The sequence below is a fragment of the Natator depressus genome, chromosome 13 (assembly GCF_965152275.1).
Source record: "Natator depressus isolate rNatDep1 chromosome 13, rNatDep2.hap1, whole genome shotgun sequence".
NCBI classification, from domain to species: domain Eukaryota; kingdom Metazoa; phylum Chordata; order Testudines; family Cheloniidae; genus Natator; species Natator depressus.
This window is the reverse complement of record NC_134246.1, coordinates 5,338,007-5,357,980: the sequence shown is the minus strand read 5'-3', so window position 1 is coordinate 5,357,980 and position 19,974 is coordinate 5,338,007. Positions and strand designations below refer to the sequence as shown.

Sequence of the window (19,974 nt, the reverse complement as noted above, 5' to 3'; positions counted from 1 at the left end):
AGGAGTGACATTGCTGAATGCTTGTGGAATGATGTCATCAGGAGTGAGACCGGGGTCAGTGGTATGAGAGAGAAGCTGCAAGAGAAGAAGCTGAGATAGCATGGGCATGTACGCCAGGATAGATTAAGGGAGTCCTTTTAGGGCACCTTTTGAGACTAGAGTTCGCAGGCTGAGAACAAGAGGTTGGCCAAGAAATCAACAGATAGACTGTTTATGGAAGGACAGAGTAGCTATGGAGTGAACACTGGACTGGCAAGCCTGGAAAAGACTGATCCAGTGACCTGACCCCAGCTAGCTAGGAAAGGGGGAAGAAGTGGTTTTGTATTGCACCTAGAACAATAGGGTCCAGGTCCATGACTGGGACTCCTCGGTGGTACAGTACTACAGATAACAACAGTTATCATTATTAAGTAGGGAATTCACTCGTTAGTTACTAGATTTTTCCATCAGAATGATTTTCCCATGAAAAATGCAGTTTCTGCAAAATCAATATTTTCTATGGGATATTTTCTATGCAGGGGACTGGACTAGATGATCTTTTGAGGTCCCTTCCAGTTCCATGATTCTATGAAAAGAGAACTTGAAATGTCAGAATTTCCTGCAGGACAGAAATTGCAGATTTCACTCAACTTTATTAGTTACAGTTGAATGCTGATGGAAATCAAGGAGCTGATGATGCGGCCTGCAGAAGAATTTTGCCCAAAGAGCTCTGCTAATGCGTCTTAATCTTGATCTGCAACAACCCACTGGTATTCCAATCCTGGGGAGATATTGCCAGGTATCTGGCTACAAGAGATGGAACTGACACCACTAAATTCATTTTCCCTTGTGATCTGAATATGTTTTACAACCAGGTGGCCAGAGGGAGAAAGTTGCTGTATTAACCTACTGAGCTCATTTGAATTGGTGATAGCTCTATTGCCAAAGGAAATTTCCTGTTCCATAAATGTTCCTGCATCCTCCTCCTGTCCTGGGGCTCTCACCAGCCCATAGCTGTCTCTTTGGTTTCTTGTCTACAGAAATTCAGTGAGCCTCTAAGGCTGTGTGACTGCCTCCTTAAGGAATGTGGCTGTATTATATTGGTCTCAACAATGCAGTCAGCCAGCATTTGCACACTCCAAAAAACCAAGTCTATTTTCTTTTTGGAGAGGGCTCTTAGCTGAGTACATATTCGATGCCAGAGCTTCATAGACAGCAGACGCTTGAAAATGATGCTTATGTGACTGTTCCTCCAACAGAAATGCAACTGAATAGGGAAAAAAGGTCTTTGGCTTTAAAAAGCAAAAAGCTGTCGGCTTTAATGCTTGACTGTGATTATCAAAGGAATCTGCCAGGGAGAAGAAGCATTGGACCATGTTTGGTAAGGACAAAACCCCTCTTGGTGCAGAAACAGAAACACCAAGCGAGAAGGTAGATTCTCAAGACTCCAGCTCACTTCAGATAGAGCAGTATGACTCAGATCTGCTGGGGAAAGAGATTGGTTTCTTTTCTTTCTTGACAGGGAAACAAATAAAGCTGTTGACCCAACATACCTAGGAGGCGGGATGACCCTGTGCAGTTTGGAGCTTGCTCTGTTTCAGGGCAAGTCTATTTAAAGAAGGATCTAAGAATGCCATCCAATCTGGGGCAATCAGATCTATGGGTAGGTGTAATTTTTTTTTGAAATTTGGCATGAATTTTGAAATTAATCACATGTGGGAACCAAGTTAAATTGGAAAATGGCTATAAAGATCAATGGTTCAGAGCAGGCCTAGTTCGGCAGTAACAGAAAATCACTATCATCTGTTGAGCAGTTATGTTGTCCACATGAAGTAAATTAGCAATCTCAACCTGGGATGCAGGAATTTATTTCAATTCTTGATGGCAATCTCAGCAAAAAGGTGAGTCTAGCTGCCTGGATTGTTTTTATCTGGCCCTGGAAAGTCCAATAACTTTCAGACAGATAGATCCAAAGGTCAACCTTGTTCAGATCCAGGGTTTTAGTTCAGGCCCCTCTCTGCTCAAAGGAAAAATTGTTGAGCATCCATCAAACCCTTGATGCCCAAAAAGATGGCACTCCAGCTGGCCTTTTAGACAAAGCTTCCAGAAACTGATGCGGCAAACAAATACCTAGTTTAAGATTAACTTTAACCTTGGTATTTAACAGTCAAAAGTCTCTAGAGCACAGGGTAATTTCTACTCTGAAATCACCTGAGACAGATTTGTTGTGCATTACAAAGCACGTTGCAAAAAGTCAGTGTTCTCTTGCACAATTTGGCCATGATTTTAACCATCCCTGTGCCACTCCATAGGTCAATGTCATTGTCCTACAGTAGGTCGTCTGTCTGTTCCACTAGATTGTAACAATGCCCCTTGATCACCCATCCATTGGCGGACCCAAGGCCTGGAAAAGGCTGAAGTAGACTTCTTACGTGAACAGACCATAATTGACTATCCCTTGACACCTTAAACATTCTGAGAGGGAGGAAAGCTGTCGTGTTCGGGACAGCGGTTTTTGACATCTGAAGGATGTATTTGGAAATAGCCTTGCTGAGTGATAAACCATGAAAGCTCATCCAAGTGATCTTTTCAGGGGAGTTTGTATTTGAGGAAATTTGTCAATAGCTTAACGCCGCCCTCCCCCAAATCCTTGACCTGTTTTGCAAATGTTATCACTTGGAGGAATATTGTTCAGATTCATAACACCTGTACGTTACAATAAAGAAAAAACACTACATTACTGAGGGGGTGGGGGAGCCATTGTTTTTCTGTGTGCACAGAACAATAATGCACCTCCCCATACTACTAGCTAGAGTGGGTCAAAAATCTAGCAGAGGTGGGGTTTGTGTCCCCATGGACTGAGCAGAGGACATAGCCCCCCAACTCCACCCCTGTCCCGAGGCCCACTGAGAAATCCTGTGAGTCTCAAAGTATCCCTGGAGGACTAGTGCTTCTATATAGACAGCCAGACTCTCATTTCTACTCTCTGGTTCCCTTTCCACCTTGCCCAGAATGTTTCCTTCTGCACTTGTGTTGCCAAAGCTCTTCCATCTGCCCCTGCCTGTTGCCCCAGTCCTTCTGAGGGCTTGTGCCAGCACAGGGCAGAGAGGGGAACAATCAGCATTCATTCCTATGGGCATTTTCTAGAGGGGAATCTATGTAGAACTGCTTTTCCCCACCTGTGCCCTTGTCCTGCCCAGCCATGTTTCAGTAATCCTGCAGAGCCCCCCCCCCACCCCCACACATAGAGGTGCAGTCAGAAGGGGATGATACCATGTGGGTTCTCTGCCGCCAATCGAATTTTGGGGTCCCTTTAACAGGTTTCCCATACTTTCACCCCTCTGCAACAATGGACAGAGGAGATGGGATGACGAGAATGAATGATCATCTGGCCCAGCACTTAAAGATGAGTTAGGGAAGCTAAATGGTTTCTGAAAGAGGAGATGGCATTGGCTGTTCTCTTACAAGATGATCAAAAAATAAAATGAATTAATTCTCACCCCATGCTAACCCGGCTAGCTCACTCTTTCCGCTTTCTGACAGCCTCCAAGAAAGCAAACATCTCCCCAGCTGACCAATGTTCGCAAACACTTCCAGAATATTCAGTGCAAGCAAAATCAATTAATCTTTTGTGGATTATTTTTTGCCAGGAACTCAGATCAACAGATCCTTAAATCTGTCCCAACAAAGGCAGAAATGAAATGTAAGATTTAAGAGATGGAGACAGTTTCCCTTATTAACACAGTCCCTATGCAAATAAGCATATGAACACAGCTGGGGAAGGAGCAATCAGTCAAAGCTGCTGCTTTTGCATGAGATTGAACAGGAAATTTATTGAAGGGAGCAGTGTATCCACTGGCCAGAGTGAGGTACTGGGAATTCCCAGTTCTGCTACTGATTTGCTGGGTAGTTTTGAGCCAGTCATTTACCCGTCCCTGGACCCCATCTATAAAATGGATGTGGTAATCAGGGGATGGTTGAACTTTCCTAGTCTACAAACTCTCAAAGTCCACAAATTGCTGTGGGGTGTTTTAGTTTTTTTAGATTTTGGGGGGCAGGGGAAATGTTAATTAAACCCAGCACATTCAGCCACTTGAGAATTCTTCTTATGCAAGGGCATTCTCTGGTAGTATATAGCTACCATAGCAACTCCAACAGCACTCTCCTAGTTGCCTGCACAGAGGGCATGGCCAGGGCATCCTTACAGTCTTGCAAGTCTTGGAATTGGAATGGCCCCTTGGCTCATTTCCCTAAGAGGTACAGAGGGACCAGCTTTGCCCCATTGGCTCCCAGATTGGCGGAGTGCAAAGTTAGCTCAAAACCACACCCTTCCCGAGCCAGACTTTGTTGTCTCCAGGCTCAAATAACCACCACAAACCCCACTATAGCAACCTGCATGGGACCTGGATGGAGGAACTCAGGTTGCAGGAAGGAAGAGTCTGGAGGAGGCACTAGGAAGTCGGTCTGTGTGCACATGGCTGGAATGTTAGCTGCAATAAATCATTCTCTTAATAAAGAGCCAGTCTAGTTTCACAAGTATGGAGTCCTCTGAGGCTATTACCCAACACACAGTACATGAAACACCCACCACCCTTTATTCCAAGCGCACTTCTTCAACCTTTTCTTCAATAACACACAGCGCCGCATGCATCTGCGACAGTGGATATTTTTAAAACCCCACGCAACAATTTATCCCTGGGGAGACAGAAGGACAAAGAAAGAATCGCACCTGGCAGATGTTGGACGCGTCAGTTAATACACTGCTGGAAGGTGCGCCGGTGCTACTGTGAGGAGACTGGGATAAGGAGCTGAAAGAAGATTCAATCAGGAGCTAGACTGGAGTTTGCCAACCTTGTCTTCCTGCAATTTTGTTTTTAGCAAGGTCATTCAATGACTAAGGAGAGGGAAGCTGTGCTATTGGTAAGAGCCCTCATGAGCTCAACCTGATTTGAATGCAGCCCAGGATACAGTGTATCGACTCTCCCTTTGCCCTTAGATTTTCTCTTCTCTCAGCTCCTTGCTTGCTTGCTCTCTCATTATTTTTGCTATGTTCCCTGTCCCTTTTCAGCCTATTTTTGCCTTTATTTTTTCCTCTTCTTGTATTGTTCTCCCAATATAACACTCAGACCCAAGCTTTAATTTACCACTGGGGAGGAAATTAAGATCAGGCTCATGTATTGTTCTCGCCACTATTTAAACCGAAGCTCTCAGAAGTAAAAGCCAGGTGCATTAACCTACAGCTCTGCCTCACCCCACCACCACCACCACCAAGCAAGCCCTGAACAATGTTAGACCAAAGCATGTGCGCTGGGTAGAGGTGCAGCTCACAAAGGGGCAGGCGGTGAGAGAAGATGGAAATGTCCCTTCCTGCACCTGTACTTTGAGGTCTTACCACTTTCACAGAGATGCATAATGTATCCTCTGGTGCTCTTTAGCCCATCTCCACAGCATGTTGCAAAGCTTCCTTTCTGATGGCATAGCTACCTTTCCCCACAATTACCAGCCTCAGGGCCTGTGTGCTTAGCGATCAGATCCATGAAGCCCCGTCACTGAACTAACAGCCAGGCTGCAAAAATGAGACTTCTGAACAGATTGTTCACTGACATCACAGTCACAAACTGAATACAAATGTCTGGGGTGGGAAGAGGCGGGGGGGAAGGGACAGACTGAAACCTCTCGCCCTAGGGAGCCATTAGCATTACCGTTTGGCTCTGGATCCTGATTCTCTTGATTAGGTTATTCATAATCCCATCTAACTGAGACCCAGACGGTGCCATCCATCTGCATGCAGCTTGTACGCATTCCTTCCCCCACTAAACCTCTAGCTGCAATGACATGCTTCCTCTTCCCCTCCTGCGGCAGACAGTCGTGTTCAGTAAGGGCTGCAGTGTCTGGAATGACAAGGGATATGAAACAGACAAAAGAGGTCACTGCTCTTTCGCATCTCTCAGCTCCATTGGCGTAAGTCAGCATAGCCTCGTTGAAGTCAGCACTCCCATTTAAATCAGCCGAGGGACTGGCCCGTGTATTTTGGGTCAGATCTTGGAAACCCTATCACATGCCATCAGCATTATCATTGTCCCATGTCACTAACTCTGGTTTCATCCCTGCTATTACTGGTTGTTACTATATGGCAGCTGTCTGTCTCAGAAGACAATGGTTTACGTGCCAAAGCCATTCAGGTACTAAATGTCATGCTGCAGCCATACATGGGTAAAACACTCAATTCCCGAGCAACAGGTAATGTAGACACAAGGCACAGGGCTAACAGATGAAACCAGTGCACTAATAGTGCTTGAAGCCTACTGCTCTTTCCTCTTCACTCACTTTGCTTTCCTCTCTCTCAACCACTCTGATGCAGCCCAGCCCTCCAGTGCAGCCTGTTGCTAGCTACATCTGTCCAGCTTGCCATGTTGATGTTAAAAATTTTCAACAGGTCCTTCTTGCAAATGTCCTTGAACTTGAGCCTTGGCTGGCCCAGTGGCCTTGAAGCATCCACAATACAGGAGATCCTTTAGAATTGTCTATCCGTTGCAAATGGTCACACCAACAGAGAGGTCTTTGAGATCAGTGATCAGACATGACAATTTTTCTTTCTCAAGTATTTCAGCGTCAGGAACATTGATTTCTTACTTGATATTTAGAATATGGCAAAGACAGTGGGTGTGCAGGGTGTTTAGCCTTCTTTTGTACTGCCGTAGGCAGTCCAGGCTTCACCACCTGAACAACCGTGGCATGTTTAGAACACACATATGGTAGACCAATATCTTCATGTTCAATGTTAGTTTCCTATTCTCTCCCATGTGTTTGGTCAGTTGACCGTATGTGGTGGCTGCCTTTCTGATGCAAGAATTAAGCTTATCATCTAGAGATAAATCATCCAATACAATTGATCCCATGTAGCATTACCTGTGCACAACTTCTAGCACCATCAACACAACTTGTGCCATAACCATTGTCTTCTTCAGAGTGTTGGTTAGTCCAAACTCATCACAAGCTAGCGCGGAGCTATTGCAAGTTGCTGGAGGTCCTCTTTACTGCATGCCATGAGCACTGCACCAGCAACGAAAGGAAGTTCTCTTAGCAGCAGGAATTTGACTTTGCTTTGTGGTCTGAGATGTGCAGTGTTGAAGTGTTTTCCATCTGCTCTTGTCTGGAGATGTACAACCTCGGTGCAAAATGAAAAAGCATGACGGAGCAGCAGAGAGAAGAATGTACCAAAACACATCCCTGTTTGACACCACTGTGGATTTTTAAGCTGTCACCATCATACTGGACTATAGCCTTCATGGAAGAATTAAATCAGACTGAGGGTAATTGGGTGGCAAGCAAGTCTATCTAGCAATTGGCAAAGGTCCTTTCTGCTGACGAGGTCAAAAGCTGTACTAAGTTCCATGAAAGCCATGTAGAGAGGTTTTCCTTGTTCTTGACACTTTTCTTGCAGTTGCCTTAGTGTGAAGAGCATGAGGATAGTTGATCTACCAGCACTGACTCTCTGGATATACATGTTCAGCAAGAAATTGTAGTCTTTTGAGAATGACCTATGCAAATACCTGACCAGCAACAGTAAGGAGAGAGATTCTTCTGTAGGTGTTACAATCACTCCAATCTCCTTTGTCTTATCCTGGCTACTACTATCACATGACTACCCTGTCCCCCAGATTTCCATCCTATTCAGGCCTGCATGGCAGTTCAACAGCACTCTGTTCCCGATGGGTGTATGGATCCCACACAGAGGCTTAACCATCCTGGACTAAGCAGCCAGATGTCGCAACAGAAACTGCCAACTTTATAGTCAAACAAGACCCAATTAATTACCTAGCTGCTTGCAATCTACTAACAAGGGTTAATGAGCCAGCAGACTCTCCATAGAAGAATGCAAACAAGCACCACTCCTGCACAAGTGTCTTCTTTACTGTTAGCTTCAGAAGATAGACAAAGGACTGAATGTGCCATGAAGACCTGGCAGTTGACTCTTCCCTCTGTCCATCTCTTGGGGACAGGACTGAAATACATTACTAGGCCAGTGCACAGGACAATTTCATTGCTCTTACCTGTGCCATGCCTGTTCTGTGGATGAGCAGAGCACTTTAATCCACAGGCCTGGCAACCAGGCCCTTTCAGAAGCGTAGACAGATGCATAACCAGCCATGTGGCACATTATGAGCCACACTGCTTTGGTTTAAAGAGTATGGCTGTTTGAAAATATTCTGTAGCAATCTACTCTCCTCCTGGTACATTTACTAGGATTCCACTTCCATCTTGAACTTGACACCTCTGCCTTTGGCCTCTGGAACTTCTTGCCACTTGACCTGAAAAGTGCTGTGGACTTAGTCCCAATTAAACAGGACTTAGAAACCTCACCAAAGTTTGTCATTTTAGTGTTTTTAGTCTGGATTTTTAACCATGTTTGGGTTTTGATGTGAGATTGCAAGTCCTACAGTGCTTTTGAAAATCCTACTCAGCCTGTAACATTCTTGACATTGAAAGCAGCTGCTGGTGTACGTTAGGCACAGATTTTTAACAGCACGCATGCACTTGTGTGCAACTGACTTGTGCTCACGCACATCCCAAAGACAATGTGCGGCCAGGATTTGCATGCGTGACAACCCACCAAACATGCGATACCAACAGGAACAGAACCTTTCAGCTCCAAAAGCACAGGCATCTACCATTTGAGCTAAAGAAGTAAATCCATCAGCTGGTAGCAGTGGTGGGCTATTATACTCTCCATGGGCCATCCACTAGAGGGGAATGTTAATCATATTGGTATGTGCACATGCAAGCTGTGAGTTGCAAGCATGCATATTTCAGCCTTGATCTTGGAAAAATCAAGTTTCCTTTGCCATTGTACCACAGTAATAACCAAAAGACTTCATTTTCCATCCATTTGTATCATTTGTATTTCTTGTTCTTCTGCACTCTTTATGGTATAATAACTTTTGATTACTCCACACACTACAGACCACTCAATATTAATTTCATTTCTATCCAAACTGCACCAATTGCCTCTTGCAAAGGGAAAAGGAAAGCAAAGGGCACAGAGACAAAAGGTCTCAAAGGGTTCATTCCTGTCCACTGGATTTGTGTTACTTTATACTCCATGAAGGATAGCTTGTTAAACCATTCCTATTAGGAAGCCTTCTTGTAAGACGTCACGTAACTGAAATGTTATAATTTCTCACAACGGGCCTCTGATCCTGATTCGTGCGTTAGGGACTGAGGGCCAGATTTTTAAAGGTGTTTAGGTATCTAAAGCTGTAGGTAAAAGTCAATGCCTACAGGTATTTTTAGGTGCCTAAATACTTTTTAAAATCTGCCCTTGAGACACCATTAATAAGTAAGTAGAATTGAAAGGCCATGAACGCGCTATTGAGTTAACTAGGCTGCAAAGGAGTCCAATTCACCATAGAAGGAAGAGCATTAGAGACCAGGTAGCAGACTTGAGGGCTGGGGAAGAACAAGTATGAGCAAACTGGTGGAAGAATTCAAGGAGTTCAGTCAAACGTCTTTACTCAGAGGGCGTGTATGAAATAGGAGCTGCATGGAAAGAAAAGAGCCCTGGAAGGAGATCAACGTTCTGGGCGACAAGTCCTAACCCATCTGAATATTCCTGGAGTTGTGGGAGTAAAAAATGGCACAGGTACTTGTGCCTAAAGCCCCGTGATTAAATAGGCACATGTGATGGTCACCCTCTTGGCCAAAACATGGGGGAGTGACCTTGGGACCTCCAGAGCTAAAACAGTTACAGCTCATAGCCTCTGGCCTGGCACATAAGGGGATTCATAACATGCACTCACCAGTGGGTTACACACACAACTGGGTGTCTGGGAGTAACAGGCAATAGGAGGCTGGGTGTTGTTTCTGAATCTTCTTGCTTTGGAAGCATCATTAGAAACTGGGTTTTTGGTTTTTTTGTTTTTTCCCTTTAATCAAACTACTGGGAAATAGAAGAATTCAGGCAAGTTTAATGTGCCGACTTTTCCCTTCTCAGATAACCCTTTCCTTCTGCTGCTGCCCAACTACCTGCTTCAAATTCATCGGAAACTGTAGGGGAAACACATGCATAAGTAACACCTTAAAGGCACCAAGGAGATGGAGGGGCTGGAGGTGGGGGAGAAATTATCTGAATTTGCAGGAAACTCAAACAATGGTCAGTAATATGAAGCAGCAAGAGGCAGCCAACTTAAACCAATAGCCCTTTGCTGTAAAGGAAATAGAACTCCTATGGAGAGCCCTTTTCAGTCTTCTCCAATTAGTACAGCTCAGCAGTAGAGGAGGATTGGACAGTCATATGATTACAATACCAACAAATTAATCACTTCACCTTTTCAGTCACTCCAAATATAAGAGAGCTGTAGGGTGAGCCATATGACGGAAAGTAAAACCCAGAGGAAGCTTTGGGATTTTTTTTAAATGGCTCCAGGTCATTTCGGAAACACCAAGAAGTTTTAGAATCTTCCTTCTGTATCTCAGGAAATTCATCCTCATCTCCCCTAAAGAGATAAACAGCAAACCACCCTGTAGCCTTAACATTGCTGAAATGTGAGCATTAGAGTCTCTGTGTTCCACTAATAACTGAAAAATGGGCAAGAAGTACTCTCTGGCTCGTGATACAGTGGATCTGGGTTCCTTTCATGGGAGATATGGAGTGACAGGGGGTTTGTGGCTAACTCCCTGGTATATATTATTCCTCAGGTACCACATGATTTACAAAAGTCTACTATGCACCATTAAGACCAAGTAGCCCCTTGGATCCAGTAGCACAATTATCAAATTGAGAGGCAGGACATCGGAGTTCTATTCCCAGCTCTGCCACAGACTTCCTGTGTGACCCTGGGCAAGTCACTTCACCTGCCAGTGCCTCAGTTTCCCCTATATGTAGCTAATGATATTTATTCCTCTTCTTGTAAAGCGCTTTCATATACAGGGGTGAAAAGTGCTATATTAAGGGCTAAGCATTGCACTGAAAACGGGCATTGGTGTGTGACTCAATGTGAGTCATTGTGAGGGTACAAACCCCACTCTTCTTATCCCATGTGATCCCCACACAACTCAAGACAAGGTGATCACATTTCAAGCTGTCAGTGGTTTGACAGTGCCTGCATATCAGTGTTAATCGCCAGATTTGAGGTAAGAACAGGTGGACAGAAAGTGTGAGAGGCAGTTCCTATTACTTTCCTGGGGTGTTTCTCCACAAGGATAGCTATTGGGCAGACTGTGACCAGAAAAGGGGAGCCATGTGGAAACAGGTTCTCTCATCACTTGGGCTATACATTTGACTTTTTATCTGCCTTAGTGTCCTTTCCCATGGCCTTATCTGAGGGACATCAATAAGCAGAGACCAAGATTCAGGTCATGCCTTTTCATGCATGATCTCTTACCAACTAGGCCATCACCGTCTATGAGCTTCTTGTGGATGAGTTGCTGGTTCTTGCTGGTTCTTATTTAGACATTGCTGGATGATTCTGCTGTCCCTGTGCAGCTCAACTTTTCTTCCCTGTAAACATGTCACCCACAATGTTCATACAGGGAAACACTTGTGTGCATTACAAGATAGAGCAGAGAAGCTTCAGTCACTCGAAATTGCAAGGAGAAATGCAAGCAGAATAATCTCATAAAATTTGGCTGTGCCAGCTTGAACGTGAGCACTGGAACAAAGAGCTTGCTTCTGCAAAAGAGTAGAGATTGGGCAAAATATATTGTTATAACTGACTGGGCTCTTATCTGCCTTTCTGTTCTCCATAAACAGAAAGACTGTGAGTGGGGGCTCACACAAAGGTTATCAAAAGCTGAATCCCGGCTCCACTAGCAAGCACCCGAATTTCAACCTATTAAAGACAAGAGTCAAGTCCTGAAGCTAATAAGCATTGACATTCTCTTCTGTCCCAAGGTGAATCACTTTTCTTGTGTCATCACAGCCATTAGCTATCTTAGGAAATGGTACAGAGCCAAACCTCTGCTTGCCTTTTGCTGTAAGCTAATTTGTCACCATAACTCTTTACAGACAAATGGCCAGCTTCCAGAGTTTGTAAATGCTAAGCCGAGTTCATCCCTGGTGTTGACTTGAGTGGCCTTCTTTGTCTGACCAGCTGAGCAAGCGAATGTACTGCAAAACTTTCCTTCTGTCTAACTCTGCTGGCTAAGGTGCTTGTTGAAAAACCAAAGAGACATGATAAGGCCTGAGAAAGTGGAATAGATTCGTGACCAGACACGATAGAAGCAGTTTTATTTACCCACTGGACAAGGAAGCATTCTTCTACTGGACACTATCCATTATTATTAGTTTAAAAACAGGATCCTGGAATACCAGTAGATGGCGAATGAAAAGGATAAATTGGAGACAGCAGTACTGCAGGCAAACGTGCAGACTGATTTATGGGTTTTCACAACACACACGCTATTCAAGAAACCTGGGCAGGGTCATTCCTTGGAAAACCAGATGATAATATAGGAAAATCTCAGCAAAGAATGGCCAAGTTTGCATCTGTCTAGGTGGGAAGGTAGAAGAAAATTTCAAAGGAAGAGGGAAGAATGTAGCTTAAAAGATACAGCAGAAAGTTTCAGAGAAGGGAGATAGACATAATGCTGTGGGAAAATCTCATGAGGGAAGAGCTAGAAGCTCCATCTCTTGGAACATTTAAAACTAAACCAAGGAAAACATTGGATTGTAAAGAACAATCCTGGATGAGCAGGGAGATGGACTCATTGATGTATTGCTTATTTCTATGTTCTGTGAGTCTTTGTTATGATTCATGGCTAAGACCTTGTGAAACAGATAGGTTACATAGCCACAAATCATGATCACATTTAAATTCTCCCTGTTGCTCTCCTAACATAAGCAAAAATCTCTGCAACTTTGGCTAAGATGTTCTTTGCAAGTCTTTGTAAGGGACACTGTTTGTGCACAAAGTTGTTGTTGGCCTTGCTGGAAGTTTAGTGTCAGCAGATCATGAAGCAATCTTGAGTGGCTGCTGTACCTAGAAAGGGTGAGTGCGAGGGAGTTAAAGATGTGTTCCATTTGAAAGCTCTTGTCAGAGGTGACAGTGCAGCAAACCGCTTATCAGTTTAGTACGAAGGCATGGAAGTATGAGAAATAAACAGCTTCAAGAACAAACACCCTGTAAACATCACAGGTGGCAGAAATTGTTTATTTGGTGCAATTGTCTGTCTGTTTAGTGGGTGTGAACGAGACTGCAGGAAAGTGGCAGATTTGAGAGTCTTCACAGGGATGCAGAGCTGCTTCCAGTCACTCTCATGCCTAGTGCTTGAACCCTGTATAAAGATGTTGGGTACTTACGGCTGATTCATAGTGCTGAGACATATCCAACTAGGATATAAGTGAGGTTGGAGCATTTCTAGAGACAGCGGGAAGCGGGGTTTGGGGGCAGAAAGGGAGCTGTAAGGAAACCCTAGGAATAATCAAGCTTAGGGAGGAAACTGAGGTTTGTATCAGTATTTTTTGAGTTAAAGCCAATTCTCAGGGAGAGGTTAAGGATGCAATATATACAGTGTGTATATACACTATTTTCAGACTTACATTTACTTACATGCTACCTCCTCAGAACAAACATCATCACCCACTAGCCAGACGCAAATATCTATGAAAACACAAACGCGGGCAAGCCATGAAAATTCCATGAAACTATTCCATGGACCTCTGGGGAGATTTGGGCTACGGCTCCCTTTTCTAGTGTTCATGGTCTTGTATTCAGTGAAGATGGAAGGGTCACTATTGGTCAAAATATCCTGCCTCTGTTTTTCCACACCCCCTAAACAGGGAAAACATAAGCGTGCTTTTTTAAATGCATCATGCTGAGGCTCGCCTGTCTTTTTGTAGGTGCACTTTGCCTCTGAAAAATTTGCATCTGCAATCTTGGATCCACATAGCGAACTTCAGGAGCAAAATGGTGGCCGCCATTTTGAAAATTTGGCCTAGCATGTTTATGTTTCAGGCTGATGTTCTTCTGCCTACACTGCCTGTGAGAGATGAATGAATGAATGATGTTCCTGGGTGTCCTCGTATCACTCCTTTCAATCCAGCCAATATATATTTATTACCTGCCAGGGCACAGGGATGGTGCTGACCAGGACTAGCACAATCTCCTCTGCCTTCTCCTTTTCCTTTATGTGACGGTCGAAACTAGAATGGGTTGTTTCTCCCCAAATTTTCATACATTTCAGTTTACATTAGGCATGAATTGCTCTATTAGCAAGCAGAGAGAATTAGCATCATTTGCTCACATTTCCCTAAGACACAAATATGAGATGGCACTTTGCTTCAGTTAAACACAAGCTTCTTAATGGAAGAGGAGTGCGGCGACATCCATGTCTGACAGGACAGGAGACCTTTCCACTGAAATTTTTGATACTCAGTCTTATTATTTCCATCACTGTAACACCTACAAACCCCAACCACAGATCGGAGATCCACTGTGCTAGGAACGCTACAGACAAATCACAGCTCACAATACTGGGGGGGATGGGGTTGTTTGTATGTTTGTTTTTAATCACCCTAAAAGAAAGGGTCGTTGAAATATACTTCTTTTTTAAATTGCAAGAGTGAAGATGCCCTGGAAGAGGTCATTTATGTGGTACAAACTGGAGCTGGTCAGAAAAATGGGTGAAGTTGGAGGGATTCCACTGAAAATTTCAGCTGTATTTTTTTTTCAAAAACCTAGAAGCCAAAATATTTTCAATTTTCAGATGCCAAAAGCTGAATTTTTTGGACCAAAACCGGAAACGTTTTTGGTTTTACACACACACACACACAAAGATAAATGATCAAGTAAAGCAAACATTTTCTGTGACATTTTTTTATTTAATCTAAAACCCCACTTTTCACTGAAAAAATGCTTTTATGGAAACTTTTCATCCAGCTTTAGCGCAACCTGAGTCTGTAGGGTGCCTGAAGGGATCTATGTATAAAAGCCTCCCATGTACTTTTTCGTGGGAGCACGACATGTGTCCCTTCGCCAATCAGTTTAGCCAGTTCACTCCTCCTGTGCCCTGCACACAGACCCTCCTCACCCCATATTGGAGCGCAGGTTTCCCTGAAGGACCCCAAAATGCTGCATCTGGGTTCTGAACCTTTAAACTGCAGGGGTGTTAAGATCTGGGGTTTGGGACTGGCCATTTATCAGAATCGGGGCTCTTTGGATGTGGATTTTGAAACCCCTTCTCCAGCTCCCTAGAGTTCAGGGCTGTTCAGATCCAGGGCAGGGGTTCAGGCCCGTCTCCCGGTATAGCAGGAATATCTGGGCTCATAAAACATTCCTACACATATTTTTCACTGGGAGAAGGGTTTGAACTTCCTAGGCAGTTCTTATGCGGGGGTGGTGGGGAAGGGATCCATTTCAGCAGGGAAGGAGTACAGCTTTCAAGGGCCTAAAAAAACAAATCATAAACAAATCACCTGAGCAGCCATTTCGATCCAGCACTTAGCTTGGCCGAGGAAATAAGTGCATGGTAGGGTTAGCCAAGGCGTGGCACAGAACCTGTGGGGGACCCCTCTCCAGTTACTCAGCAGTGCAGGCAAAATGTGGCCAGCTGCACAATATCACAGCCACAGCGCAGTAAACAAGCATCAAATCGGCTACTTCCATTTGCTCCTGCTGTGAGCCAGAGTGCGGAGTTATGTGAAATGACTGTATCCATTTGCACACCATGCAGTTCTGTGGGTGCGTCTCCTTCTGAATGTTACTGAGACCAAATTTCATCAACAGTCTGACTTTGTGTGGGGAACTCCATGGGACAGAAACCACTCCCCGCAACCTGCAGGCTGCCTTTGGTCGCTGCTCTTAGACTGGAATATTGGCTGCAGCCCCGAGCACATTAGGACATATCTAATGGCCCCGGCTTGCCCCACCCCCATGCTCCTCTTCTGAGCCAGACCACTTGGGGCCTCTGCAACCCCAACTGGACTACATGCAGGCGCTCTGCAGAGACAACAGATGAGTGCACTGGGGTGGGGGGGAAGAACACCCGTGTGCCCCATTTTGAAATGACGGTCCGAGAGTTACAGGGTTCTATTCATTCTAACTTCAGAAGCTCTCCCAAAACTTGTCCCCATTCCCATTTCTGTCACCCGACAGTTCCTCTCCTGGCACCCTCCGCTCAGTCATGCGCAGTACTTAATATGTCAGTGGATGTAGGTCTTCGTTTGCAGACTGGTCATGCAATGAAGGCCCCAGCCTGCACTGGACGAGGTGTGCAGCCGAACAACCCCCGGGGAAGCCCCAGGAGGCACAGCCCTTCCCAGTGCAGGGACTGCTCTTGGCATGCTACAGTCTATGCCCCTCTCCGCACCCAGTCAGGGTGGAAAGGGAAAGGGATCACAGCCCTAGCCCTATCTCCTCCCTGTACCAATTGGAGTGGATTAGGCCCAGGAGGGGCACTGAGGGAGCAATCCTATGCTCCTGAAAACGCAGAGACTTCTTGATCCTGGGGCTTGCACGAGGAGAACGGGGAGGGATGCAGAAGGCCTTGCTTGATTGGCTATCAAAAAGCATCATGCCTAACTCTGGTGCTAAACAGATGGTACTGAATAATAATACTAACAACAACATAAATGGATCAGAAAGGCAAAAATTAGCTGAACACTGATCCCCTCGCAACAGACCAAGTAAACATGGTGCAGCTGCTGCACCATGGCCTCCATGTCTCCACACTCTCCAGGGTCAGCCCCTCCCTGTCCAGGGGGTTTTGTCATGATCTCCTCCTTCCATCCACCAACTTCCCTGCCGTAAGAGCACTGAAAGGCTGCCTGCTCAGAAAAAGCAAGCCTTTGCCCTGTTCTCAAAGATCTGGACTCATTTGAATGGCTGTGATATTTTGGGCCAGGTTCTGCGACCCTTCCTCCTGCTGAGCAGCACTTACTCACAGTAGTCCCATTGGGATTACTCACAAGAGTAAGGGCTTCTCAGCATGAATGAGAGATGCAGCATCAGGCCCAGAATAAAGAAAATATAATCATGTAACCCTTTATTTTACTTCAATAAACATTTTCCATCCTGATGTGCTCAGACCAGTATAAAATAACTCCAGCATTTAGAGCTCCAAATTCAAGGCCAGACTGTGAACCCCCTCACATTAGTGAGCAGTTACTCACCTGAGTGACTCCATTCTCAATAGAAAGGGGGTCACAGTCCAGCCCTAAATAAGCAGTGACCTGAGTCAAAAGTGACACATTGGTTTTATCAACAGAGGGGATGCCCCGTCTTGATGCAAATTTTTATTTTACTTTACAGGAAATGATTTGCTCTGGATTCATGGGTCAAGGTGGTTTAAATCATGGAAGAAAATGAGAGTTTTTACTCCTTTGAGTTTCTCTACATACAGAATCATCCAAACCATTGATACATTAAATATTAAAGACCAGAAACATGTCACTAAACACCGGGAGATGGACCCTGGTGGGGACAACATCTGCTCATTGCTCTTCCCCCACACACACACAAAAGTCTTTCTGCTGTAGAAAATCCATCCAATTTATCTAGAGCCGGACGTTCATCTGCAGTTAGAGATGCTGCTCTCATCTCTGGAACATTGTGTTGCAATCTATTTCTATGGCGTTTTTAAAAATAGTGACACTTGGAACTTTAGGATTTGTACCCTACAGAGATATGAGGCCACCCAAGCAATTCATTTCCCTTTTGCATAGAACCAAAGGAAGGGATTAGACTCCCTCTCCAGTCTAAATCCAAACCCTAACATGGCACAGGAGCTGCGGTGTGAAACGGGGGCGCCCGTGGTCCCCCAGCGACCGTCACAGACTGCCAGCTGACTATTTCCAAATCCTTGCTCTGCCTGCTGACAGCCAGTGCAGCGCCTTACACAATTTGCAGAGTCCACCTTTTGAAATATATTTTACCTCTCTGTTCTGTTCTCTGGGTTAACTCTGCTTCCTTTAGGAGGCACCAGAGGGTTGTTTAATATGAACCGTGGCTGAAAACCTTCATCATCCCTGAGGAACCATTGGGGGTGGGGGGACTCCTTAGCTAAAATGCAAAGGAAAGAACTTGGAGAAGTGCAAGAGTTTCAAACATGGTCTCTATCACCCAGGGCATCACTTCACTTCCACTTGCAGTCTAAAGTTACCCCACTGCCCTCTGCTCACTCCCCACTCTCAGAAAGAATAGCGAGGGGAGGGGGGTTGGTGAGATGTGTGCATTGCCTACCTGACAATAACATACATGACCGAGCAGTTGCCCACCAGCCCCACTATGCACACGATGGAGTAGACGACCACGATGGTGATCTTGATGCCCAGTGGCAGGAAGCTGTCCCCTGTGCCGTTGTTAAACCAGTTACTGGGGAAGCTCAGGTTCAGGATTGAGGAGTCGTTCAGCAGTTTCCTCAGATCAGGGTCTTCCAAAATATGAGCAGGAAAGAGAGGATCCATCCTGAACCTATCCAGCCTGTGGCAAAGACCTGGGGCACCAACAGACCAATAATGAAAATGGGATTAATAACAATCAATAAATGTCTAGAGCAGCAATAACCATACACCGGGGGCAAACCCTTTGGGAAATAGATATGGTCAAGCAAGCAGAGCCCTGCTTCTGCAAGATAGGCACCGTCATCTTATGTATGGTTCTGTGTCACACACACAAATGTAGAGATACAACACACAAAAACATTGCACTCATTTGGGGGTACTGTATGTCCCTATCTACTGTAGCACCAGTCCCTTTGCATGCATACACACACACACACACACACATACACACAGCATCTGTCTTGCCCTGCCTGTTTTTTTGCTGCAGAACTGGCTAGATGAACACCTCGGTATTCTGGCAGGTGAAACGACATACAGAAAATACATCGTTGTTTGCAATGCCCATTGTCAGCTGCTGTCTGTCGTCTCCGTTCATTGCTATGGGAGCCCCAAGCTGCCCTTGCATGCAGCCCTAGCGTAACAGAAATAATTCAGCTGGAATCTTGGACTAGGTAAAGTTAAATAAGCATGCTTGCGCCTTACCTCAATGCACACGCTTCCTTTCCCTTCTGTTAGGAAACTAGATCTTCCCCCCCTTTGGCTTCAGCAGTGCTCTGGTCCATCAATTAAATCCGGATGACAAAAGAGAAACAAAGCAAATGCAGGAGAGCTCTCTCAGCCTTCAGTCTCCCTGATTGTGAGATGCTGCTGCTGCTTTAGCAGGCGTTTGAATGTGGTGCTCACAGAGAAGGAAGATATTTCGACAGGGGAAAATCTCACACCCATGCACACGTTTCTAAGCTCAGGGAGGTGAGGAGAGGTGTGAGCGGAGCAGAGCGGATCTGCTAGCCAAAGCTGCTCCAGGGCTGTCTGCAGTTCTAGGTCTCCTGGTGCAGAGGGACTGGCTTGCAGTTCCAGTCTAGCTCAGTTGGACTGTGATTTCTCCCAATGTGTAAAACACCTGAGGGGCTTTTTTCCTCCCCCTTCATTCCCATGTATAACTGTCCACCCCAGTCTGAAAGCCTTCTAGTGGGTCCGGCTAAGCTCTGCTTACATCACCTCTCTACCAGTTGCAGAGCGAAGCAAACTTGGGGGAAGCAGTCTCCTGTTGGCCAGTCACGCTGCCACTGCACTGCAATCCACCCTCCTTACCCCTCCCTTTGCATAGTGTCAATGCATCTCTCTGCCAGCGAACCGCAGACCAGAGCTGGAGCTCAGCGCCAGACAAAGCCACACGAGGTACTCTTCTAGGGATGGCCACCTTAAAGAAATACAACAGAGTTTGAGATGGGCCGAAAAATCTACCAGACATTGAGGGGAGAGCGGGAGACCAAAGTGGGCCCAAAATGGATTTTGCAAAGAGAAAAGCTTATACAAAGCATCAGACCAATGGAAATGTCCCCATGGTTCTTTTTTTAAAATTCAAATGGAAACTGGGTTATTTTTTCTTTTTAACAAATTAACATTCCCCTGCAGTGTTTCCTTGCGATTCAAATATTATGCCCTGTGCTAGTGCCCAAGAACCAGAAGCAGCATAACAAGGGGGGAGTACAGTG

The 19,974-nt window shown here is 45.2% G+C and overlaps 1 protein-coding gene across 1 annotated transcript in view; it reads right to left on the bottom strand.

Moving 5' to 3' along the window:
* OPRL1 (opioid related nociceptin receptor 1) overlaps window positions 1-19,636 on the bottom strand; it is a 36,452-nt gene extending 16,816 nt beyond the window's left edge. Inside the window, exons 1-2 of the mRNA XM_074969506.1 lie at window positions 18,962-19,636; window positions 18,159-18,411 (exon numbers count right to left, since the gene is read on the bottom strand). Of these exons, the coding sequence (XP_074825607.1) occupies window positions 18,159-18,382 (224 nt within the window). The 5' untranslated portion in view covers window positions 18,383-18,411; window positions 18,962-19,636. The remainder of the gene's footprint in view (window positions 1-18,158; window positions 18,412-18,961) is intronic.
* Between the last annotated feature and the right edge of the window lie 338 nt (window positions 19,637-19,974).